The 25774-nt window shown below is 36.4% G+C and overlaps 2 protein-coding genes across 3 annotated transcripts in view; one reads left to right on the forward strand and one right to left on the reverse strand.

Annotated features, from left to right (window-relative positions):
* Positions 1 to 11228, forward strand: part of fgb (fibrinogen beta chain) — a 41159-nt gene extending 29931 nt beyond the window's left edge. The window contains exons 12-13 of the mRNA XM_088073440.1: positions 10146 to 10336; positions 10572 to 11228. Of these exons, the coding sequence (XP_087929566.1) occupies positions 10146 to 10336; positions 10572 to 10803 (423 nt within the window). The 3' untranslated portion in view covers positions 10804 to 11228. The remainder of the gene's footprint in view (positions 1 to 10145; positions 10337 to 10571) is intronic.
* Positions 11229 to 11942: 714 nt separating this feature from the next.
* Positions 11943 to 24263, reverse strand: LOC121962085 (fibrinogen alpha chain). Of its 2 annotated transcripts, XM_088073412.1 has the most exons (11): positions 24103 to 24263; positions 22521 to 22625; positions 22164 to 22347; positions 21534 to 21679; positions 21173 to 21271; positions 20270 to 20395; positions 18479 to 19079; positions 14732 to 14853; positions 14044 to 14227; positions 13827 to 13972; positions 11943 to 13038 (listed from the first exon to the last, which is right to left on the reverse strand). In XM_088073412.1, exons 1-11 carry the CDS (start codon positions 24229 to 24231, stop codon positions 12733 to 12735), a joined length of 2148 nt encoding a protein of 715 aa, XP_087929538.1. In that variant the 5' UTR covers positions 24232 to 24263; the 3' UTR covers positions 11943 to 12732. The 2 variants fall into 2 exon arrangements, with proteins under 2 accessions (XP_087929538.1, XP_042368213.2); XM_042512279.2 differs by lacking the exons at positions 11943 to 13038; positions 13827 to 13972; positions 14044 to 14227; positions 14732 to 14853 and adding an exon at positions 16384 to 17443 and having other exon boundaries at positions 24103 to 24261.
* Positions 24264 to 25774: the final 1511 nt, after the last annotated feature.

The following is a 25774-nucleotide window of genomic DNA, read 5'->3' on the forward strand; positions in this document are numbered from 1 at the left end:
TTTGGTCAATTTTTCAACATGCTAATTTTTGTTGTGTTTTAACATTTTTGCAACTTTCTATGCTATAGCGTGATTAGGCACGCTATTTAATTCGATTTTAAGCTATTTTTAGCTGTTTTTGGGAGGTGCCATTGTTTGACATTTTTGCCATAGTATAGCCTTGCTCTTTTGGTCAATTTTTTCAACATGCTAATTTTTGTTGTGTTTTAACATTTATGCAACTTTCTATGCTATAGCGTGATTAGGCACGCTATTTAATTCGGTTTTAAGCTATTTTTAGTTGTTTTTGGGAGGTGCCATTTTTTGACATTTTTGCCATAGTATAGCCTTGCTGTTTTGGTCAATTTTTTCAACATGCTAATTTTTGGTGTTTTTGGCCGTTGTTGCAACTTTCTATGCTATAAGCGTGTTTAGGCACGCTATTTAATTCAGTTTTAAGCTATTTTAGCTGTTTTTGGGAGGTGCCATTTTTGACATTTTGCCATAGTATAGCCTTGCTGTTTTGGTCAGTTTTTCAACATGCTAATTTTTGTTGTGTTTTAACATTTTGCAACTTTCTATGCTATGGCGTGTTTAGGCACGCTATTTAATTCAGTTTTAAGCTATTTTAGCTGTTTTTGGGAGGTGCCATTTTTGACATTTTTGCCATAGTATAGCCTTGCTCTTTTGGTCAATTTTTTCAACATGCTAATTTTTGTTGTGTTTTAACATTTTGCAACTTTCTATGCTATAAGCGTGATTAGGCACGCTATTTAATTCGGTTTTAAGCTATTTTTAGCTGTTTTTGGGAGGTGCCATTTTTTGACATTTTTGCCATAGTATAGCCTTGCTCTTTTGGTCAGTTTTTTCAACATGCTAATTTTTGGTGTTTTTGGCCGTTGTTGCAACTTTCTATGCTATGGCGTGTTTAGGCACGCTATTTAATTCGGTTTTAAGCTATTTTTAGCTGTTTTTGGGAGGTGCCATTTTTTGACATTTTTGCCATAGTATAGCCTTGCTGTTTTGGTCAATTTTTTCAACATGCTAATTTTTGGTGTTTTTGGCCGTTGTTGCAACTTTCTATGCTATGGCGTGTTTAGGCACGCTATTTAATTCAGTTTTAAGCTATTTTTAGCTGTTTTTGGGAGGTGCCATTTTTTGACATTTTTGCCATAGTATAGCCTTGCTGTTTTGGTCAATTTTTTCAACATGCTAATTTTTGTTGTGTTTTAACATTTTTGCAACTTTCTATGCTATAGCGTGATTAGGCACGCTATTTAATTCAGTTTTAAGCTATTTTGAGCTGTTTTTGGGAGGTGCCATTTTTGACATTTTGCCATAGTATAGCCTTGCTCTTTTGGTCAATTTTTCAACATGCTAATTTTTGTTGTGTTTTAACATTTTGCAACTTTCTATGCTATAGCGTGATTAGGCACGCTATTTAATTCAGTTTTATGCTATTTTTAGTTTTTTTTGGGAGGTGCCATTTTTTGACATTTTTGCCATAGTATAGCCTTGCTGTTTTGGTCAATTTTTTCAACATGCTAATTTTTGGTGTTTTTGGCCATTGTTGCAACTTTCTATGCTATAGCGTGATTAGGCACGCTATTTAATTCAGTTTTAAGCTATTTTTAGCTGTTTTTGGGAGGTGCCATTTTTTGACATTTTTGCCATAGTATAGCCTTGCTGTTTTGGTCAATTTTTTCAACATGCTAATTTTTGTTGTGTTTTAACATTTTTGCAACTTTCTATGCTATAGCGTGATTAGGCACGCTATTTAATTCGGTTTTAAGCTATTTTTAGCTGTTTTTGGGAGGTGCCATTTTTTGACATTTTTGCCATAGTATAGCCTTGCTGTTTTGGTCAATTTTTTCAACATGCTAATTTTTGTTGTGTTTTAACATTTTTGCAACTTTCTATGCAATAACGTGATTAGGCACGCTATTTAATTCGGTTTTAAGCTATTTTTAGCTGTTTTTGGGAGGTGCCATTTTTTAACATTTTTGCCATAGTATAGCCTTGCTCTTTTGGTCAGTTTTTCAACATGCTAATTTTTGGTGTTTTTGGCCGTTGTTGCAACTTTCTATGCTATGGCGTGTTTAGGCACGCTATTTAATTCAGTTTTAAGCTATTTTAGCTGTTTTTGGGAGGTGCCATTTTTGACATTTTTGCCATAGTATAGCCTTGCTGTTTTGGTCAGTTTTTCAACATGCTAATTTTGTTGTATTTTATCATTGTTGCAACTTTCTATGCTATAGCGTGATTAGGCACGCTATTTAATTCGGTTTTAAGCTATTTTTAGCTGTTTTTGGGAGGTGCCATTTTTTGACATTTTGCCATAGTATAGCCTTGCTCTTTTGGTCAATTTTTCAACATGCTAATTTTTGTTGTGTTTTAACATTTTGCAACTTTCTATGCTATAAGCGTGATTAGGCACGCTATTTAATTCGGTTTTAAGCTATTTTTAGCTGTTTTTGGGAGGTGCCATTTTTTGACATTTTTGCCATAGTATAGCCTTGCTGTTTTGGTCAGTTTTTTCAACATGCTAATTTTTGTTGTATTTTAACATTTTTGCAACTTTCTATTCTATGGCGTGTTTAGGCACGCTATTTAATTCAGTTTTAAGCTATTTTTAGCTGTTTTTGGGAGGTGCCATTTTTTGACATTTTTGCCATAGTATAGCCTTGCTGTTTTGGTCAATTTTTCAACATGCTAATTTTTGTTGTGTTTTAACATTGTTGCAACTTTCTATGCTATAGCGTGATTAGGCACGCTATTTAATTCAGTTTTAAGCTATTTTAGCTGTTTTTGGGAGGTGCCATTTTTGACATTTTGCCATAGTATAGCCTTGCTGTTTTGGTCAATTTTTTCAACATGCTAATTTTGTTGTGTTTTAACATTTTGCAACTTTCTATGCTATAGCGTGTTTAGGCACGCTATTTAATTCGGTTTTAAGCTATTTTTAGCTGTTTTTGGGAGGTGCCATTTTTGACATTTTGCCATAGTATAGCCTTGCTGTTTTGGTCAATTTTTCAACATGCTAATTTTTGTTGTGTTTTAACATTTTTGCAACTTTCTATGCTATAGCGTGATTAGGCACGCTATTTAATTCGGTTTTAAGCTATTTTTAGCTGTTTTTGGGAGGTGCCATTTTTTGACATTTTTGCCATAGTATAGCCTTGCTGTTTTGGTCAATTTTTTCAACATGCTAATTTTTGGTGTTTTTGGCCGTTGTTGCAACTTTCTATGCTATGGCGTGTTTAGGCACGCTATTTAATTCAGTTTTAAGCTATTTTTAGCTGTTTTTGGGAGGTGCCATTTTTTGACATTTTTGCCATAGTATAGCCTTGCTGTTTTGGTCAGTTTTTTCAACATGCTAATTTTTGTTGTATTTTAACATTTTTGCAACTTTCTATGCTATAGCGTGATTAGGCACGCTATTTAATTCGGTTTTAAGCTATTTTTAGCTGTTTTTGGGAGGTGCCATTTTTTGACATTTTTGCCATAGTATAGCCTTGCTGTTTTGGTCAATTTTTTCAACATGCTAATTTTTGGTGTTTTTGGCCGTTGTTGCAACTTTCTATGCTATGGCGTGTTTAGGCACGCTATTCAATTCAGTTTTAAGCTATTTTTAGCTGTTTTTGGGAGGTGCCATTTTTTGACATTTTTGCCATAGTATAGCCTTGCTGTTTTGGTCAATTTTTTCAACATGCTAATTTTTGGTGTTTTTGGCCGTTGTTGCAACTTTCTATGCTATGGCGTGTTTAGGCACGCTGTTTAATTCAGTTTTAAGCTATTTTTAGCTGTTTTTGGGAGGTGCCATTTTTTGACATTTTTGCCATAGTATAGCCTTGCTGTTTTGGTCAGTTTTTTCAACATGCTAATTTTTGTTGTATTTTAACATTTTTGCAACTTTCTATGCTATAGCGTGATTAGGCACGCTATTTAATTCGGTTTTAAGCTATTTTTAGCTGTTTTTGGGAGGTGCCATTTTTTGACATTTTTGCCATAGTATAGCCTTGCTGTTTTGGTCAATTTTTTCAACATGCTAATTTTTGTTGTGTTTTAACATTTTTGCAACTTTCTATGCTATAGCGTGATTAGGCACGCTATTTAATTCGGTTTTAAGCTATTTTTAGCTGTTTTTGGGAGGTGCCATTTTTTGACATTTTTGCCATAGTATAGCCTTGCTCTTTTGGTCAGTTTTTTCAACATGCTAATTTTTGTTGTATTTTAACATTTATGCAACTTTCTATGCTATGGCGTGTTTAGGCACGCTATTTAATTCAGTTTTAAGCTATTTTTAGCTGTTTTTGGGAGGTGCCATTTTTTGACATTTTTGCCATAGTATAGCCTTGCTCTTTTGGTCATTTTTTTCAACATGCTGATTTTTGGTGTTTTTGGTCGTTTTTGCAACTTTCTATGCTATGGCGTGTTTAGGCACGCTATTTAATTCAGTTTTAAGCTATTTTTAGCTGTTTTTGGGAGGTGCCATTTTTTGACATTTTTGCCATAGTATAGCCTTGCTCTTTTGGTCAGTTTTTTCAACATGCTAATTTTTGTTGTATTTTAACATTTTTGCAACTTTCTATGCTATAGCGTGATTAGGCACGCTATTTAATTCGGTTTTAAGCTATTTTTAGCTGTTTTTGGGAGGTGCCATTTTTTGACATTTTTGCCATAGTATAGCCTTGCTCTTTTGGTCAATTTTTTCAACATGCTAATTTTTGTTGTGTTTTAACATTTTTGCAACTTTCTATGCTATAGCGTGATTAGGCACGCTATTTAATTCGGTTTTAAGCTATTTTTAGCTGTTTTTGGGAGGTGCCATTTTTTGACATTTTTGCCATAGTATAGCCTTGCTGTTTTGGTCAGTTTTTTCAACATGCTAATTTTTGGTGTTTTTGGCCGTTGTTGCAACTTTCTATGCTATAGCGTGTTTAGTCACGCTATTTAATTCGGTTTTAAGCTATTTTTAGCTGTTTTTGGGAGGTGCCATTTTTTGACATTTTTGCCATAGTATAGCCTTGCTGTTTTGGTCAATTTTTTCAACATGCTAATTTTTGTTGTGTTTTAACATTTTTGCAACTTTCTATGCTATAGCGTGATTAGGCACGCTATTTAATTCGGTTTTAAGCTATTTTTAGCTGTTTTTGGGAGGTGCCATTTTTTGACATTTTTGCCATAGTATAGCCTTGCTGTTTTGGTCAATTTTTTCAACATGCTAATTTTTGGTGTTTTTGGCCGTTGTTGCAACTTTCTATGCAATAACGTGATTAGGCACGCTATTTAATTCGGTTTTAAGCTATTTTTAGCTGTTTTTGGGAGGTGCCATTTTTTGACATTTTTGCCATAGTATAGCCTTGCTGTTTTGGTCAGTTTTTTCAACATGCTAATTTTTGGTGTTTTTGGCCGTTGTTGCAACTTTCTATGCTATAGCGTGTTTAGGCACGCTATTTAATTCGGTTTTAAGCTATTTTTAGCTGTTTTTGGGAGGTGCCATTTTTTGACATTTTTGCCATAGTATAGCCTTGCTCTTTTGGTCAATTTTTTCAACATGCTAATTTTTGGTGTTTTTGGCCGTTGTTGCAACTTTCTATGCAATAACGTGATTAGGCACGCTATTTAATTCGGTTTTAAGCTATTTTTAGCTGTTTTTGGGAGGTGCCATTTTTTGACATTTTTGCCATAGTATAGCCTTGCTGTTTTGGTCAATTTTTCAACATGCTAATTTTTGTTGTGTTTTAACATTTTTGCAACTTTCTATGCTATAGCGTGATTAGGCACGCTATTTAATTCGGTTTTAAGCTATTTTTAGCTGTTTTTGGGAGGTGCCATTTTTTGACATTTTTGCCATAGTATAGCCTTGCTGTTTTGGTCAATTTTTTCAACATGCTAATTTTTGGTGTTTTTGGCCGTTGTTGCAACTTTCTATGCTATGGCGTGTTTAGGCACGCTATTTAATTCAGTTTTAAGCTATTTTTAGCTGTTTTTGGGAGGTGCCATTTTTTGACATTTTTGCCATAGTATAGCCTTGCTGTTTTGGTCAGTTTTTTCAACATGCTAATTTTTGTTGTATTTTAACATTTTTGCAACTTTCTATGCTATAGCGTGATTAGGCACGCTATTTAATTCGGTTTTAAGCTATTTTTAGCTGTTTTTGGGAGGTGCCATTTTTTGACATTTTTGCCATAGTATAGCCTTGCTGTTTTGGTCAATTTTTTCAACATGCTAATTTTTGGTGTTTTTGGCCGTTGTTGCAACTTTCTATGCTATGGCGTGTTTAGGCACGCTATTTAATTCGGTTTTAAGCTATTTTTAGCTGTTTTTGGGAGGTGCCATTTTTGACATTTTGCCATAGTATAGCCTTGCTCTTTTGGTCAGTTTTTTCAACATGCTAATTTTTGTTGTATTTTAACATTTTTGCAACTTTCTATGCTATAGCGTGATTAGGCACGCTATTTAATTCAGTTTTAAGCTATTTTAGCTGTTTTTGGGAGGTGCCATTTTTGACATTTTTGCCATAGTATAGCCTTGCTGTTTTGGTCAATTTTTTCAACATGCTAATTTTTGGTGTTTTTGGTCGTTTTTGCAACTTTCTATGCAATAACGTGTTTAGGCACGCTATTTAATTCAGTTTTAAGCTATTTTTAGCTGTTTTTGGGAGGTGCCATTTTTTGACATTTTTGCCATAGTATAGCCTTGCTCTTTTGGTCAATTTTTTCAACATGCTAATTTTTGTTGTATTTTAACATTTTTGCAACTTTCTATGCTATAGCGTGATTAGGCACGCTATTTAATTCAGTTTTAAGCTATTTTTAGCTGTTTTTGGGAGGTGCCATTTTTTGACATTTTTGCCATAGTATAGCCTTGCTCTTTTGGTCAATTTTTTCAACATGCTAATTTTTGTTGTGTTTTAACATTTTTGCAACTTTCTATGCTATAGCGTGATTAGGCACGCTATTTAATTCAGTTTTAAGCTATTTTTAGCTGTTTTTGGGAGGTGCCATTTTTGACATTTTTGCCATAGTATAGCCTTGCTCTTTTGGTCAATTTTTCAACATGCTAATTTTTGTTGTGTTTTAACATTTTTGCAACTTTCTATGCTATAGCGTGATTAGGCACGCTATTTAATTCGGTTTTAAGCTATTTTAGCTGTTTTTGGGAGGTTCCATTTTTTTGACATTTTTGCCATAGTATAGCCTTGCTGTTTTGGTCAATTTTTTCAACATGCTAATTTTTGGTGTTTTTGGCCGTTGTTGCAACTTTCTATGCTATGGCGTGTTTAGGCACGCTGTTTAATTCAGTTTTAAGCTATTTTTAGCTGTTTTTGGGAGGTGCCATTTTTTGACATTTTTGCCATAGTATAGCCTTGCTGTTTTGGTCAGTTTTTTCAACATGCTAATTTTTGTTGTATTTTAACATTTTTGCAACTTTCTATGCTATAGCGTGATTAGGCACGCTATTTAATTCGGTTTTAAGCTATTTTTAGCTGTTTTTGGGAGGTGCCATTTTTTGACATTTTTGCCATAGTATAGCCTTGCTGTTTTGGTCAATTTTTTCAACATGCTAATTTTTGTTGTGTTTTAACATTTTTGCAACTTTCTATGCTATAGCGTGATTAGGCACGCTAATTTAATTCAGTTTTAAGCTATTTTAGCTGTTTTTGGGAGGTGCCATTTTTTGACATTTTTGCCATAGTATAGCCTTGCTGTTTTGGTCAGTTTTTTCAACATGCTAATTTTTGTTGTGTTTTGACGTTTTTGCAACTTTCTATGCTATAAGCGTGATTAGGCACGCAATTTAATTCGGTTTTAAGCTATTTTTAGCTGTTTTTGGGAGGTGCCATTTTTTGACATTTTTGCCATAGTATAGCCTTGCTGTTTTGGTCAATTTTTTCAACATGCTAATTTTTGGTGTTTTTGGTCGTTGTTGCAACTTTCTATGCTATAGCGTGTTTAGGCACGCTGTTTAATTCAGTTTTAAGCTATTTTTAGCTGTTTTTGGGAGGTGCCATTTTTGACATTTTGCCATAGTATAGCCTTGCTCTTTTGGTCAGTTTTTCAACATGCTAATTTTTGTTGTGTTTTAACATTTTGCAACTTTCTATGCAATAACGTGATTAGGCACGCTATTTAATTCAGTTTTAAGCTATTTTTAGCTGTTTTTGGGAGGTGCCATTTTTTGACATTTTTGCCATAGTATAGCCTTGCTGTTTTGGTCAATTTTTTCAACATGCTAATTTTTGGTGTTTTTGGCTGTTGTTGCAACTTTCTATGCTATGGCGTGTTTAGGCACGCTATTTAATTCAGTTTTAAGCTATTTTTAGCTGTTTTTGGGAGGTGCCATTTTTTGACATTTTTGCCATAGTATAGCCTTGCTCTTTTGGTCAGTTTTTTCAACATGCTAATTTTTGGTGTTTTTGGTCGTTGTTGCAACTTTCTATGCTATGGCGTGTTTAGGCACGCTGTTTAATTCAGTTTTAAGCTATTTGGAGCTGTTTTCGGGAGGTGCCATTTTTTGACATTTTTGCCATAGTATAGCCTTGCTGTTTTGGTCAATTTTTTCAACATGCTAATTTTTGTTGTGTTTTAACATTTTTGCAACTTTCTATGCTATAGCGTGATTAGGCACGCTATTTAATTCGGTTTTAAGCTATTTTTAGCTGTTTTTGGGAGGTGCCATTTTTTGACATTTTTGCCATAGTATAGCCTTGCTCTTTTGGTCAATTTTTTCAACATGCTAATTTTTGTTGTGTTTTAACATTTTTGCAACTTTCTATGCTATAGCGTGATTAGGCACGCAATTTAATTCGGTTTTAAGCTATTTTTAGTTGTTTTTGGGAGGTGCCATTTTTTGACATTTTTGCCATAGTATAGCCTTGCTCTTTTGGTCAGTTTTTTCAACATGCTAATTTTTGTTGTATTTTAACATTTTTGCAACTTTCTATGCTATGGCGTGTTTAGGCACGCTATTTAATTCAGTTTTAAGCTATTTGGAGCTGTTTTTGGGAGGTGCCATTTTTTGACATTTTTGCCATAGTATAGCCTTGCTGTTTTGGTCATTTTTTTCAACATGCTAATTTTTGGTGTTTTTAGCCGTTTTTGCAGCTTTCTATGCTGTAGCGTGTTTAGACGCGCTATTTAATGCTGTTTTAAACTATTTTGAGCTGTTTTTGGGAGGTGTCATTTTTGAGACTTTTGCCATAGTATAGCCTTGCTCGTTGGGTCATTTTTTTCAACATGCTAATTTTTGGTGTTTTTGGCAGTTTTTATAACTTTCTATGCTATGGCATGTCTCGGCACGGTATTTAATGCTGTTTTAAGCTATTTTGAGCTGTTTTTGGGAGGTGCCATTTTTCGACATTTTTGCCATAGTATAGCCTTGCTCTTTGGTTCATTTTTTTCAACATGCTAATTTTTGGTGTTTTTTGCAGTTTTTGCAACCTCCTGTGCTATACCATGTTTAGGCACGCTATTTAATGCAGTTTTAATGTATTTTTAGCTTCTTTTGGGAGGTGCCATTTTTTGACATTTTTGCCATAGTATAGCCTTGCTCGCTGGTTCATTTTTTTCAACATGCTAATTTTTGTTGTGTTTTAACGTTTTTGCAGCTTTCTATGCTACAGCGTGTTTAGGCACACTATTTCATGCAGTTTTAAGCTATTTTTAGCTGTTTTTGGGACATGCCATTTTTGCCATAGTATAGCCTTGCTCTTTGGGTCATTTTTTTCAACATGCTAATTTTTGGTGTTTTTGGCAGTTTTTGCATTTTTCTATGCTATATCGTCTTTAGGCACGCTATTTAATGCAGTTTTAAGCTATTTTTTAGCTTTTTTTGGGAAGTGCCATTTTTTGACATTTTTGCCATAGTATAGCCTTGCTTTTTGGGCCTTTTTTTCGATATGCTATTTTATGTTGTTTTTCAATGTTTTGCTTTCTATGCTATGGCGTGTTTCGGAACCCTATTTAATGAGGTTTAAAGTAGTTTTTAGCTGTTTTTAGGATGTGTCATTTTTTGACTTTTTTGCCATACTATGGCCTTGCCTTATTAGTAATTTTTTTGACATGTCATATTATGTTGTTATTTATTTTTGTTGAACAAAAAAGTTCAAAGTTCATGTTTCAAATAAAAGTAAAACTCTTCTCTTTTTCATTTTCCTTTAGGTAAACGCCCAGTATAGACAGTTTACCGTCCAGTCTGAGACGTCAAACTATGTACTGGCGGTTGACGGTTACAGCGGTAATGCTGGAAATGGTTTCCTGGAGGGATCCATAGAATTGTTTGGAGAAAACCGCACAATGACTATTCACAATGGCATGATGTTCAGCACCTACGACAGAGACAACGACAACTGGTAAGTGTGTCCTGCTGTAAAAAGACACATTCTAATCTGGGTTTGTACAGTCATTAATAAGCTGGTGAAGTCATGATATTTGAAAATAGCAATTACCAGGCCTGGAAAATGTTTTGAAATCTTAATATACCCTGAAAATTTTGGAAAAGTAATAGAAATCTGTTTTCTGGCAGTAATTTATTTATTTATGGTTTCTAGCTGCGATAAATTGTGAACTCTTTTCCCTGTTCCCCAGGACCCCCGGGGATCCCACCAAACAGTGCGCCCGCGAGGACGGAGGGGGCTGGTGGTACAACCGCTGCCACTCAGCCAATCCAAATGGCCGATACTACTGGGGCGGAGCCTACACGCGTCAAATGGCCAAGCACGGCACGGACGACGGCGTGGTGTGGATGAACTGGAAGGGCAGCTGGTATTCGCTGAAGAGCATCAGCATGAAGATCAGGCCGTTCTTCGCCTCCAGTTAATCACGTTTGAGAGCGTCGACACATAACGCATACAAGGAAGCCGCCAAAATAAAAGACAGCAGAGTGTGGCGCGTCTTTGCAACACTCAATATAGTGCGTCCTTTATTTTGAAGGTAACCTTTATGTTGATGGACGGACACGTTTACACGCAACTAAAATGTGATGAAATAATATCTGCTGTTGAAGTGAAAAGAGCTGAAAAAGTCTATTTTAAAAAAAAATAACATGGAGCCTGAAACTTAAAAGTAAAGTCAAATAATAAACGTCAGATAAATGTCACGTCTGCAGATAAAGACAAACCTGGTACTGGTTGTGAATTATGTGATCTGTCTTTTCTTGTTATGTGTGACGTCTTCAGTGTGAACGACAAGGACGAGTTGATGCCAACCGTCCTCCGCTACTCAATAAACACATTGAGGAACCTACTATCTGTCTGTCTGGTTCTTATTTCACTTTGAGTGCTAAAGAAAAGAAAATTTACTCACCAACATCATTTTTATTTTTCACGTCCCTGCTGAAATGCCTCTGAACAGGAAACTGAATCCTTTCTGCTCCAGCCTGTCAAAATAAAACAGAAAAAAAGTAAACATGGAGAAAAATGCAAAGAAGTGAATTTGGTTTCAAGACATGGTTTCAAAACTTACCATAGTTGTGCTGATGAATCCAAGTGAAATCAACAATTTCAAAGTTTTGTTGAAGAAAATATGGATTTAACCCCTTGAAAAAAAAAAACTGCAAGAACATCATTAGATATCGAAATTTGTTTTAAGAAAGCTAGGAGAAATTAAAATTCGATTTAAAGAAAAAAAAATCTACAGGAAAAAATAGAATTATAATTAATTTTATAATACAGAAATACTTTTTGTACAGAAATATGTTTAAACTCTAGCTAAACCTTTTTATGTTTAAACTTCTCCTTTAAACTCCTTATGTGCATGGATTTTTTTTTACATTTAAACTGATTAATTTTTTTATTTTTATGTTTTACAAATTTTCAGGTAATTATTTTATGCTTTTAAGTTGTTGGGTTTTTTTGCTAATTTTTTCTTTTGTTGCGCATTGGTTTCTTCCCGTGTTTTTGAGAGAAATCGAGCCAATAGAAAAATAAATGAGATCAAATCAAATCAAATCAAACAAACTTGAGCAAATGTTTCTTTATTAAAATGACAAAATATGAGAGAACATGCAGTGAGTTAAATATTTACACAAATGGCTGTGCATGGTGCTTAAAATCATTCTTCTGTGACATAAATAAGAAAAAGAAAAGAAAAAATGGGAGTGTGTTTGCCACACATCATCATTATTAAATATGTCTAGATATTGAATACAAGTGATAAGAACTTTTTAACAACATGCAGAACCAACAATTCCAGAAAATGATGAATGTATAGATTATTATATTTACAGTCTTCAAAGTCATCCAAAAAGGGGGTAAATAGAGTTTGAGGTCTTTCAAGCATTATTATTTTTGGTCTGAAGTTCAAAAGTGAGTTAGTTACAGCACAGTAAAGGCAAATTATATTAAAATTAATAACTTTGTAGTCATAGTATAGCATGTCGTCCAAAATACCATCAAACCGTCATGGAATAGTATCATGTATCATAGTATCATAGTATCCAACAAAGCATAACAAAGTCATATTATAGCATGTTGTCCAAAATTTTTACAAAAAATGCCACGGAAAAATGCCGTCCAAAACTTCCCGAAAATAGTCACAGTACAGCATGTCTTCCAAAATCTTACGATAACAGTCATGATATTGCATGTTGTCCAAAATTTTAGGATAAAGTCATAGTGTAGCATGTCGTCCAAAATTTGACAAAAACAGTGGTATACCGTCCAAACTTTCACAGCGTTTATTTGAACGTTCCCTCTAAACCACGTTACAACACCGTCCTTCACTTCCACTGTGAGCGGTCAAACCTGCTTCAGTCCAGCTCTGCAGGACCCACGGGCTCCAAGACCACCCGGTTCTGGACGATGTCCTCGAACTGGGTCAGCGCTTCTCTCTGGACCGTAGGGATGGTCTGATACTCTGAGGACAGCACCGGCTCCACGTCCACAGGCTGCAGCGTGACACGTGGGATGTCTTCAGGAGGCGCAGCCGCCTTCCTTTTCGTTTCCATCCGCTCCGTGTCGGCGTGGAGCGTTCGGTAGCCGAGATGATCGACGCCGAACGGTAACGCCACCCGACACGAGCCGGAGCACGCTCGCAGCTTGATGTCGATGTCCACCTGTCGACAACATCACGTTATTATTTACATGTACAGGTGACGTGGAGAACGTGTGCTTTTTAGGACCGGACCACACAAAACATTCTCATTCACACAGTGCTATAGTTCTTGGGGAGTATTACTGCAGTATTACTGTGGTTTTTCAGTCGTATTATTGTGGCATTACTGTAGTTTTTTGGCAGTATTACTGTTATTCTTTGGTAGTATTATTGTAGTATGACTGTAGTTTCTCAGTAGTATTCATATTATATTACTGTAGTTTCTGAGTCGTATTACTATAATATTTCTGTACAGTAGTTCTGTAGTAGTATTTCCCTGGTATTATAGTAGTATTACTGAAACATTACTGTAGTTTCCCAGCAGTATTACTAAAATATTAAACTAAAAGTTTTTTTGAGAATTATTGTAATTTCTCAGTCGTATAAGTGTAGTACCTCAGTTACTGTAGTTCCTCAATAGTATTACTGCATTTTTAGGTTATGTTACTGCTGTACCTCAGTACTATCACGGCACCATTGTTGTAGTATTTTTGCTGTATTGCTGCACTTCTTTAGTGGTATCACTATAGTTCCTCATACTATCGTTGGTTATTTTTTTATTCGTCAGTTACATGTGGACACAATTTTTTAGTTTTTGTGTTTTTGTCACCTGATGAATGTCACTTTCGTGTTTTTCTCTCTTTCGACTCAGTTTTTGGTCTCCACCAGCTCCCGAGGAAAATCTGAAACGAGCTGAAACACGCCAAACGCTCCGTGGAGCTGAAGGGGAAACATCTCGTCACGCCTCACCTCCATCCGATACAAGTCCTCCAGTTGTGTCTGGACATTTCCGCGCAGTTCCCCCAGTTGCAGCGACAGTCTTGACGACCGTTTCCGTAGCGACGTCAGGTTCCTGGCCAATCTCTCGGCGAGTTCCACGAACTTCAGTTCCGACTCTGGAAACAAACGTGTCAATCAGCAGCCGTTACTTTGTCTTCATTTTGCTCACCAAAACAAACAGTCTCACCGTGTCTGTTGATGAAGACTCTCCTGGTGGCGCCGTAGACGCGTTTCATCACCGTCACGGACTTCTCAGCCGCGTCTTCGTACAGCGTTGCTCTCTTGCACACCGCCTGCAGTTTCCTCTCCACCTTGCTCTCCATTTGTGAGATCAGACCCTGGAGCCGGCAGCCAGACGGGCATTTAGATCCCTTCAAAGAAGAACAGGAGGGTTTAATAATCCGTCTGAGGGCGTGCTCCTGGTGAGGAGACCAGTTTACAGCCATAACTCCGCACTAAATGTCCGCCACATCTTCGAAGTTGGTCTTGGCAGTAGAAAAACACCAAAACTGGAAGAATAAAAATCAAGACTGAACAGTTAAGCCGATGTGGAAGTGCCAAAAACTGCAGCTCCTCCAATGGCCACTTGAGGCTGACTCCAAGAGCGAGCCGGTCCCCATACACACAAAATTTGGTCCATTTTTGTTTTACTCTTCTTTTCTTTTTACATTTTTTGGCAATTTTTAAAGAGCTGTTTTTTTGTATACAAGTCAAGAGCATTTTTTTTTATCAAAAAGAGCAACCTGTTTTTCATCACGTTTGTATCCATGTACCTTCATGGGTACAAACGTGATGTTCTGACTCTTTAAATCATTGTTTCATGTCATGTTTTGTATAAATTAATTTCCAGTTGTAGCTCGAAACTACTTTCTCACCCAGTCATCGTCTGAACACAGAGCGACGCCCGATGTCCTGCGACAGTGTCGCCTCCCGTATGTCCGGGTGGGACTGAAGAGCTGTTGGCCATCTTGATTCTGCTGCTTCAGCCTCATACAAACTACAGACAAAAAAAAACAGGAGTGTGGTCAGTTCACGATCGACTGAGCTCTGAATCAAACACGACTTTGTTTTTTAGGACGTGAGTGCAAATGGAAGCGAACAATGAAAGTGATTCCACTGCAGTGGCAGTAAAACAGACTAACAGAGTAAAAGTCTTGCAGAATGAACAGGACTCAAACTACTTTTTCATGCAAATTTGGTGAACTTTAACAAATGTAAACGTCTATGTATTCATATCTATGTATTGTTAAAAACTTGATCTTTGGCTTTATTTTAATTATGATACATGAAATACAGTGACTTACACACCAGATCATTCACAACTTCAATCAAACAAGAGTTCCTCAAACGTTTTAATCAAGACAGAATGTCATATTGGAAGTTAAATTATATGGCACCAAATTTCACATTGTTCACAATAAAAAACAAATACATAAAAGCTACAAACATACAGATGAACTAAAAAAAAGAAAAAATTGACCTTTCCAGGATTACCTTTTAAAGACAGTTTGAAAGACCTTTTAAAGATTGTTTTACTTTGATATTTAAGTGACTTTTTGTTGAGCAAAAATCCCAAAAATTCTCTTTTTTTCAATGAAAAAAAAAGAGAACATTCAAAAGGGCAAAATGCAGGCCACAAGGGTCCGTTCTGGGCCCTTTATTGTTTACAGTGCATATACACGATACACGATAGTGCAGAATAAACAAAACTTTGCTGGTCATTTCTATGCTGAGGACACTGTCCTTTTTTGCTTTGCACCCACTCTTTCTAAGGCTTATGACTGCTTCAGTATCTATTTGATATATAAACAGCTTTTTCAGCTACAACTTGTCCGAAATGCAGAAAATAAAAACATTATTTTAACTTTGTCTGAAAAGTTGTTTGCAAAAGTGATCAACAAACTGAGCTGGAAACCTTTTTTATAGTACCTTGGGTATTTTTTCATGGCTTCTTCTTTTTTGTGTGCAATAGAAAATGGTGGCGTGTCTTTTGAATGGTTGCTGATTATGGTGATGTGTTGTATATGATGGACAGTGTTTATAACGGGGCTCTGAGATTCATTGCTAACAGTCTATTTGTATTTCCATTAAATAAATACATAGTTTAAAACACTACAATCAGAAAACAGCATAATGGTGCAGGAAGAAGAAACAGATGGTAAATGTCAATTCAAATTTCAATTTTTAGTTGTAGTTTTAGAACCCAAACTAAAATTTGACAAACAAAACGAAAAGATTACAAAGTAAAAAGCACTGTAAATTACTTCAAAGCAGCAAAACTGTACATGCGTACAATTTTTAAAAAAAGATATATTTGTAATTGTGTTACAGTGTGAAGCCCCTTTGGCTACAACTAATTATTTGTATGTCCTGTTACTGATTAAATGAATATTTCCTTCATTGGTTTTGTTGGAAAGATTTAAATTGTTTTGTCGTACAAACATTTCCAACATGAAAAATGAAAAAAACCATTTTTTTTTTGGTGATTTGTTATTTGGACTTAAATAACACCACAAAGCACAGCGGCTGCAGTGAACATTGAGTTTTTATTGATTGAGCAGAGTTCAGTCGAGGCTTCGTACAAAGTTGAGCAACAAATTGGGAACACTTTGGAAACATCAGGTTGTTCCAGGGACACCGCTTACATAAACGGGTCAATGATATTTGCACAAAGTGCTGACAAGACATCAAGTCAAATAGACAAGGTGACTCACGGTGACTTTTGTAATGTCGGAATGATTTCCAAAAAGATCAACAGTCTGAAGGTCTGAAAGCAACTTTGATGTTTGGCCTCAAATGGATTTAGTTTTAAATATCTATTTTATGCTTTTTTTTCAGGTTTTGGCACAAAAGTGTATAAAATGTTATTTTGTCGGATTAAAAAGCAGCCGCTCGAATAAACATGCGAACAGCTTTCAGGCTGTAGTTTGCTGGTTTGTACGTCGTCCACACGACTCCGTTTTCGACCTCGTACGGCGTGTTTTTCTCCGGGTCGTACGCGCCTTTATAATAAATCCCGTTCAAGTTGGCCGACTGGCAGTTGTTGTACCACCACCCGCCCCCGAACATCTCCGCGCAATTCTCCTCCCACTTATCGTTGTCTTTGTCAAAGGTGCTGAATTTCATCCCATTGTGGGACAAGTAAGACGCCATGTCAGAGTTAGGCACCAAAAAAGCGTCCCCCGCGTCCCCCATGTACGCGGACACGTGCAGCGGGTACCCCTCCGCCTCCGAGCCCACCCTGATCGAGTATTCGGCGCTGGCCACGCCCCCCTCCCAATCCTCCAGCTCCACCTTCAGCATGGTCTCGCCCTGATTGGTCAGCAGGTGGAGGTTCTGGTTGCCTAGCCAAAACTCCCCCCTTCCCTTCGCGTCCACCGAGCCGAATCCGTCGCGATATTCGGCCCAGGTGCGGTTGAAACTGAGCGCCCCGCTGTCTCTCTGCTGGACTAACAACCACCCGCCCATCAGCCCCTCCTGCTGGCAGTACGCCTCTACTACCTGTGTGGAGTCCGCGCCGCCGGGTTTGATCTTAAACAGGCCGTTCGTTTCCCCTTTCAGGTGCTTCTGGTGGGCGTCGACACAATCTGCAAACAGAGAGGGGCAGACCGCAGACCGATTTACTGAACTGACCAAAAAAACGGTCATTTCCCCTCCAAAATGGCTTCCCAACCTATTGTTGCTTTTACGTTTTTTTTTTTGGGTGAACGGGGTTCTGCCCGGGAATTTCGACTTGTTTAACCCTTTGAAACCTGGATAGCTTTTCTTGTGCTGCTTTCTACAACGGAGCTTTAGGGCCACATTGAGGAGAATTTTTTTGAGACTTTGAGAATTATTTCGTAATATTACAAAAAAAAAAGTTGTAATATGACGAGAACAAAGTTGTAGTTTTACCAGAAAAAAGTTTTAAAAAAAAGAAAGAAAAAAGTCTGAATTTTGCGAGAATTAAGTTGTATTTTTGTGAGACCACATATATATATTTGTAATAATCACAATTTATTTTTGCAATAATCACAATTACAAATTTTAAGATTTAATATTATTCTCACGCTTTCTGTCAATGACTCGGTCATTCACTTATTAGTATTTTTCAGGGTTTTTTTAAAACTAATTTTCTGTAAATTTTGTTGTACTTTTTAATAATCTCTTGTTATTTTTTGGGTCTTTTCTTCTCAAGTTGCTCATTACCTTCTTCACACATTTTAGTAGAAATCAGGCCAATTTGCTCAGGTTTCAAAGGGTTAAAAGTTAACTTTATTCAATTTATCTGCACAAAAAAACATTTATTTCAAAGAGAAAGGGTCGCTGAGAGTCCCTAAACTCGCTAAACTCGCTTCAGTTTTAAGCGCGCTGACAGAAACTTTAACCTACGCTCGTCCCAATAAACTCAATAAATTTTGGCAATCTGTTTGAAATACTCGTTTTTTGGATGACACAATGAGCCAAGATATCCCAAATAACAAATACAAGGCACTGACTGAAAGAAGCTCGAGCAACAAACAATAACGATTAATGCTCACTTTATATTTCGGTACATAAGGCTAGCTAGCTGATGCTAAAGTCTAGCTGACTGCGCTGTTTTGCGCCGCGACGGTTTTACTCCTGGTCTGATGTTTTGGTACCTTTTCCTACATAATCGGCGTGCCGCTCAACACGCGCGCTCTTCACACTCCGGGCCTGGAAATCGGGATGATCGTCCTCCGCATCGTCTGTTGCGAAAACGCCGAAGTCCAGGCCAAACGGATCGTCGAAGCCGGTTTTGGAGTCTCCTAAGAGGCTTCCCTTGGTGTTACTGTGGACGGTTTTGGAAACAGAAGAAGAGGAGGAGGAGGAGGAGGATGTGTGGAAAACATCAGGGAAGTCTAAAGTTCCCATGGTGCTGTCTGTCAAGCCCTGGCAGTGAGGGCCTCCTTCAATCACCTCCTCAACTTTCTCCACCGGCCCGTCCTTGGTGTGGACGATGGTCTTCTTGGTGCTCTTGGTGCAGGTGAAGGTTGTACTGGAATGGCTGGTATGGCCGAAACCTGTACCAAGCGAACCACCTCCTCCTAGCTCAGTGATGGAAGAGGAGGTGGAGGAGGAGGAGGAGGAGGAGGAGGAGGAGGAAGAAGAGGTGGATGATGAGGATGAAGATGAAGACATGGAAGTACCTTGGCCCTTGGAGACATTTGCCGGGGATGAGCTGGAGCCGTCTATCACCTCGACCAACTTAAGGGTCTGCACCTGCGAGAGAAAACCAAGAATAACTTCCTCAACTTTCTTATCTTAGGGGCCATGATCCCAAAATAACAGGAGGCCAGGGGCCCGTCGCAGCACCTACTACATACGTACACGTCTCTGGGATTATCGGACATTTCTAGGATTTTTTAGGATATTTGGGGGATTTTGGGACATTACTACGATTTAACAAGATTTCTCAGAATGTAGGACAGTGTTAGGGCTTTTTTAAAAAACATTTCAGCACGTTTCTAGGATTTTAGGAGTTGTCTATGATTTTAAGACATTTTAAGGATTTAAGGATTTCCTAGGATTTTAGCACACTTCAGAACATCTGACAGGTTTTTTGGGGATTTCAGCACATTCCTAGGATTTTACGACATTGCTAAGATTTTAGGACATTTGTAGGTTTTTGGACGTTTCTAAGATGTTTGGACATTAGGAGGTGTCTCAGAATTTAGGACATTTTCAGGATTTCAGAACATTGCTAGGGTTTCATTTCAAGGATTTCAGGGTGTTCTTAAGATTTTAGCACATTTTAGGGATTTTGGGGATATTAGGATAATTTGGGAATTTCGGGATATTACCAGGATTTAAAAACATTTTTAGGTTATTTCAAGGATTTAAGGATGTTTCTAGGACTTTATCTCATTTTAGGGATTTTGTGATGTTTCAAGTATTTTGGGACATTTTGGAGATTTTAGGATATTAGGCTCTCAGCTAGGACCTCTGTAGGGGGTTTGGGGGATCCTCCACTGGCTCTTTTTTGATCAACAAGCTCAATGTTGATGCTGTTTTATGTAATCTGACACCTTATGGAGACTAAAAGTACTAAAAAATTCCCAATATGAATCACTTTTTTGGTAACAAAATTGGGGTAAATGGTTGGGGGAGCCACTCGGCACCCTACAGGGGCCCAGATTCAGCCCACGGACTATAAGTTGAGTATCACCATTGTGTGTTTTGTGCAAATCGAGCCCCACTTATAAACTTCATTGAACCAACATCAGAGACTTTTTGGGAAATAAATGATGTGCGAATACAACCTGTCATACCGTCAACACGACCTGGAGAAGTGGTTTTCCGATAGCAGCGACAAGCTAAGTGAGCTTTGCATTAGCATACTGAGCGGTAATTCATCGAGTATCTTTCATGAGGTAACGGTCAGCAGGATTATTCTGGTGTGAGTCACTCACCTCATCAAATGCCTGCTGCGTTGTCTTGTGAATGCTAGAGTACACAGAGAACGGCTGGCTCTGGATCACGTAGAACTGCCCCCCGGGCCCGTGGCTCTGGCCTGACATGGCGTCCAGCTGTTTAACCTGAGAAACGGACATGAAGAGAAAGCAACTTCTTACCAAACTGAATATTGCAAAACAGGAGTGACATTAAAAGTGGGTGAGAATTTCAGGAGATTGTCAACAATAAGGGGACAATGAGCTGCGGGGGTTCTTCACACAAAAACGACTGGAGACTACTGTCGGGGTTCACACACTTTTTTTATAAAAAAAAAAAAAATCTATGATTTTCAGGCAAATTTTCAAAACTCTCTGAAACAACCATCAATACTCCTTATTGGCAATTTTCTTTTCTTTAAAATTTCATGGCACTTTGGAAGGAAGTTTTGGCTTTTGCTTTCTTTAAAAGGTTTTGGTGATTTTTTTCTTTAAAAATGATTGATTATTTTTACATAAGGAAGTCATTTTTCCCCTTTTCTGTAAAGATTTTTCATTTTGTAAAAGTCATTTTACTTTCAAATTTTCTGGTGATTTTTAAGAAAACTTCTTGTTGATTTTGTTTTGTAAGAAATGTTGGCTTTTTTTTCTTTAAAAATCTTTCGACAACAACTATACAATTTATGACATTCATCACCGAGAAACTTTAAAAACAGAAGTCATCATGGTATTTTGAATTTTCCAACAGTCCTTGAACAAATCATTTGGCACTCTGACGCAAAATTTCATGACTTTTCCAAAAGTTTTTCAGGCCTGGAAATTGCTATTTGCAAATTCCATGACTTTTCCAGGTTTTTATGAACGTACGAACTGTCTTATATCGGGGTGGGGGTCGAGGGGGAGCCACATAACTTCAGTCCTCACCTGTTTGTCCAGCTCCACGTAGCTGTCGTGGTCCACCTGGTGCAGGGTGTAGGCTTGGCAGGATCCTTTGCAGGCACGAAGCTTAATATCTATATCGACCTGACAAAGGACACAGAGAGTTACATGCACCGACTCTGAATGTTAACAAACTGATGAGCCGGTCTGCAGAAATAATGACATAGTTTATCGAAATAATGAGAAACTTTCTCACAACGACTTATGAACCAGTATCTGCATTTTTTTGGGTATCATGTTGGTTGTAATGCAATCACATTTTTATGGGAAAAAAAAGGCACAGAATTCTTGGTCATCGACGAGTAAACAAGTGACATGTATTTTTGTCCCTGCTGTGCCTCCGTACCTCCAGCTTTTGCATCTCGGCCACTTGATCTTTGACGCGATCCCTCAGGGAGTCCAGGAGTTTCCTTTGTCTGTCAATGACCACCTTCATATTTATGATTTTCTGACGCACTTCATGGGCCAGGTTGGAGAATTTTCTGCTGTTACCTGGCGGAGAAACGGAGGACGCATTCTGATGATGGACACGATGAAGTGCAGGCAGACCGAATAACAACTAAAGAACAATTAGACTTTGCAGGCGGAGAAAGCTGCCTCCACATTTAAGGGTAGACTTATGAATCTCCTCTTTGACAGAGATTTTATTTAGAGCTGGCTCAAAAAAGTTTTGGCAATCCTTTACTTTACACCATCTTTTTTTCCTTTGATTTGTTTTTGGCATTTTTTTCTGTGAAGATTTTTTTTTTAAGATTAAAAAAATTAAAATTCCTCTTTTTTTCCTTTATTTTTCAATCCGTTTTTTTTTCTTGTCCATTGCCTTTTTTTCTCAAGCCAGTTTGCTCAGGATTCATAAGGTTAAAAAACAATTCTGGGAAACACTGAAGACATAGAAGAAAAAAACAGTTTGACAAACTTAGTTAAAAAAAAAAATTCAACAAAAACAAAACACACACACACACACACACACACTAACCAGCCTCGTCGATGAGTTGTTCCTTCACGTAGTCGTATGTCTGTTTGGACACCACGTTAGTGTTGTCAAAGGCTTTCTTTTTAGAGTCCAGGAGGCTGCGGATCTTCTCGACATTTTTCAGCAAGCCGTGGTCGAATTTATCCATCAGACCCAGGATCCTGCAGCCTGACGGGCATTTGGGGCCCTGAAAGCAGACGTAGTGGACACTGGCTCGTTTTAACCAACTTCAAACCCCTCACACTGGATTAAAAACACGCGCATGATAAGGTAAAAGAATCCTAATAATTTGTGTTTTCGCCTGCTGACGAAATCAATAAAAATCTGCGATGTACTAATAGAGCAGGGAGCGAGCTGTACCCAGTTATCGCTGGTGCAGAAAGGCCAGTCCCTCTGAGTGGCACATTTATCGCCTCTGGTGCCGTGCTCCACCGGGCGGGCTCCTCTCGGGCTGAGTTCACTGGCCTAGAGAGAGAAACAAGCGCAGATGTTCAGCGCCTCGTTCAACATTTTAAATTTAGTTTCAGGCACAAGAACAAAATAAATATGTTAAACCAAACATTGTGTTATGAGTACCATCATGAATTATAAATTTGAATTGTTTGACTGAAACAATAACATTTTTATTGCGTGAGTTAGAGGTGGGAATTCCTGCATTTAAAAACATCTGACAAATAATTAATATGAAACTTTTTTTTTTGATAATTTTTCAAGGAAATCGAAAATATCCAGCTTTTTAATTTGACTTTTAGTTTGGAATAATGTTATGACTTAACTAGTTTTAATCATCTGTTTATTGTTTTGTATTTTCTTCTGGGACTTTAATCTAACATTTTAATGTATTTTTTAGCTTGTTGAATTGTAATTATTGTTAATTTTTTTGGGTCACTCTGGCCTGCATGATTATATAAAAGGTGCTATATGAATAAAGTTGAGTTGGAGAAAATGAAATCAAATTACCTTTTTTAGCTTCTTATTATCATCTTTTTTTAAAAATATTGTGTCATCTCATCTTATAAAAGTTTTTCTTTTTTTTCTCCCCATGTACTGCTTAGATTATTGAAAAAAATGTCGAAGTTCAAATTTCTGCTCTGGAAATGTAGCCAAAAAGCACACCTTTAATTAGATATTACCTCACTTACATATCGAAAAATTCATTGTTTAAAAAAAAAAAAACTTGTAATATAACTCAAAAAATTTTTATTCTAGTGTATTAAGTCAGCAGGAATTTTCATGCGGATATCTATGAGTTACATTTTTACTCTTTTCATCTGCCGCGTCCCCTTTAATAAATAAATCTAAAAGTGTGAAAAACATTAAAGTAAGTGTAGCAGGTCATAATATAAAATTCTAAAACATAAACACGAAGAAAAAAGTTAAAACTGCATTTTTTGTGAAAAGATTCAAGGTTATTACATAAAATACATTATATATAATAAAATATTATTTATTCATTTTTATTTAAAAATTTTTTTTGCTGAAAACATTTGTCACAATTATGATAATAGAAAATTCCTTGCCAAAAAAATTAAAAGCTGCCGATAAAATTAGGGTAGATAGGTCATTATTAAAATTATTATTAAATATGTAAAATACATTATATACAATAACATTATATAAAATAAAAAAATGTCTTTTTTAACTAGTTTTTGAAAAAAGTTTTTGTTACTGTTTCAGTTTGTAAAATATTTATTAAAACTGTCATAATTTACATGATATTATAATATATAACTTCTGATAAAGGTACAAGATAGTTTCCTTAGTCATTATTAAAATGATTTTTTCCATATAATTTATACAACAACATGATATGTCAGATATTCAAATATTATTTTTTGGTCTTTTTTTATGTTTTAAAAAATACTTTTTGAAACATAATTTTGTGTCACCGCTTCAGTTTGTAGAGTCTTTATTAAAACTGTCACTGTGACGCGAGACTCACCAGAGCTGAAGCCACAAAAATCAGACTGAGGCAGACGGGTAAGTGGAGTCGCACCATCTTCGTCTCTGTCGTCTTCCTCTGCGTGGACACCTGCTGCTGAATGTTTCTGAAACGTCGCCCTCGGCTCATTTGAAGCCTCCTGCTCGGGTCAGACTCGTGACTCAGCAGGAAACGTCCGTCAGGTCACATCAGAGTTGAGTAACATCTGCTGTCGATCGATGCTGTTTGTTGTTCTTTGCAGCTGCAAACACACACTGAACACAAACACGTCGCCCACTCTGCTCCGTTAACTTACTGGCATTTGATGCACAATGTTTTCTCTGAGCAAACGGTGACAAACACGAGCCGGTGATCAGTCCAAAGTAAGGACGGCTCACCGGAGTGAGAGAGATACGTTACCCATTTTGTACATTTTCTGTGTACTGACATACAAAGCATTCCGATAAAATGTGCTGGAAATACTGTAATATAAAGTGTGGGATGCCATTGGAATATAAAATATTCAAATACAGAATACACAAAAAAATATATAAAAATATAAAGAAATAGAGATTTAACATAATTGTTGAAAAAAAAGAAAAAATAACAGAGAAAAATGCAGTATGACTTGAAAAATAAAATATTATATAAAAAATTCCTTATAAAAAAAAGGAAAATATTAATAAAAATAGAGAACTATAAACATAAAAAAATAAATATGTAAATATAAAACAAACTTTGAAAGAACAGAGAAAATATAAATGTAGAAACATAATATAAGATTGAAAAACATTTAAATAGAAAATATATAAATATAAAACATGAAAATTATTTTTTAAAAACAGATACTTTTTAAAAAATAAAAATACAAAAACCTTTAAAGATAAAAAAACATTTTAAGTTATGTATAAATAAATAAATAAATAAATAAATATTTATTTAAATATAAATAATATAAATAAATAATAAATAAAATAACGAAAAAAGAAAAGTAAAAAAAAAAACAAACAAGAAAATGACCTCAAAATAGTTCAGCAAATGTGTGTTTTTGTTTTATTAAAAACCTCTACCTTCCTTCTTCAACGTTATTCCAGATCATTTTCTTGTTGAAAAAAAAATCAAATCAGTTTGCTGAGGTTGTTTTAAGAGTCAATGTCATCTTTTGTTTTCTTGCAGAAAAAAACATCTAATCATCCGTCCAAGTCATTTTTAGGAAATCATACTGACTTTATGAGGATTTGTGGACTTTGGTCTCAGACTTTGTGCATCAGAGGTTCAGATGTGGCGAGCTGGAGGCTGCAGAGAGGAGAGCAGCGGCGGCGCCACCTCCTGGTTTCATCGTGTTCCCACACGGTGTCCACAAGTATCACCTACTTTTTTTCTATAAATTATCACCTTTGGTAAATAAATTTTAACCAAATTTAAGACTGAATTTTGGACAAACCATCCTACATTTAATTGACTTTAACAATTATCAGCCAAAGTAGTACTGCACCATAAGCCTTTTTATTATTATTTTTATAACATTATTTTTGGATTTCTCTGATACTGAGATGCAGTTTGTTACACATTATTATGGGAATCTGTTTAAAAATAATAATACAATAATGCACTTATTGTTATGTAATTGTATTTTGGGGTATTTGGTTATTTATTTCGTGACAATAGAAACCAATAGAACAAACTATGTAAA

Source organism: Plectropomus leopardus, chromosome 23, assembly GCF_026936395.1.
Source record: "Plectropomus leopardus strain MGB_pleo_1.0 chromosome 23, ASM2693639v1, whole genome shotgun sequence".
In the NCBI taxonomy this organism is placed as follows: Eukaryota; Metazoa; Chordata; class Actinopteri; order Perciformes; family Serranidae; genus Plectropomus; species Plectropomus leopardus.

Coding starts and splice junctions, on each gene's coding strand:
- LOC121962085 (XM_088073412.1), bottom strand. CDS start 24,231: ATGAGCCGAGGGCGACGTTTCAGAAACATTCAGCAGCAGGTGTCCACG. Junction 22,348..22,520: donor TCTGCACCAGCGATAACTGG/GTACAGCTCGCT, acceptor GTCTGCTTTCAG/GGCCCCAAATGCCCGTCAGG. Junction 13,973..14,043: donor AGTCTTCATCAACAGACACG/GTGAGACTGTTT, acceptor GTTTGTTTCCAG/AGTCGGAACTGAAGTTCGTG.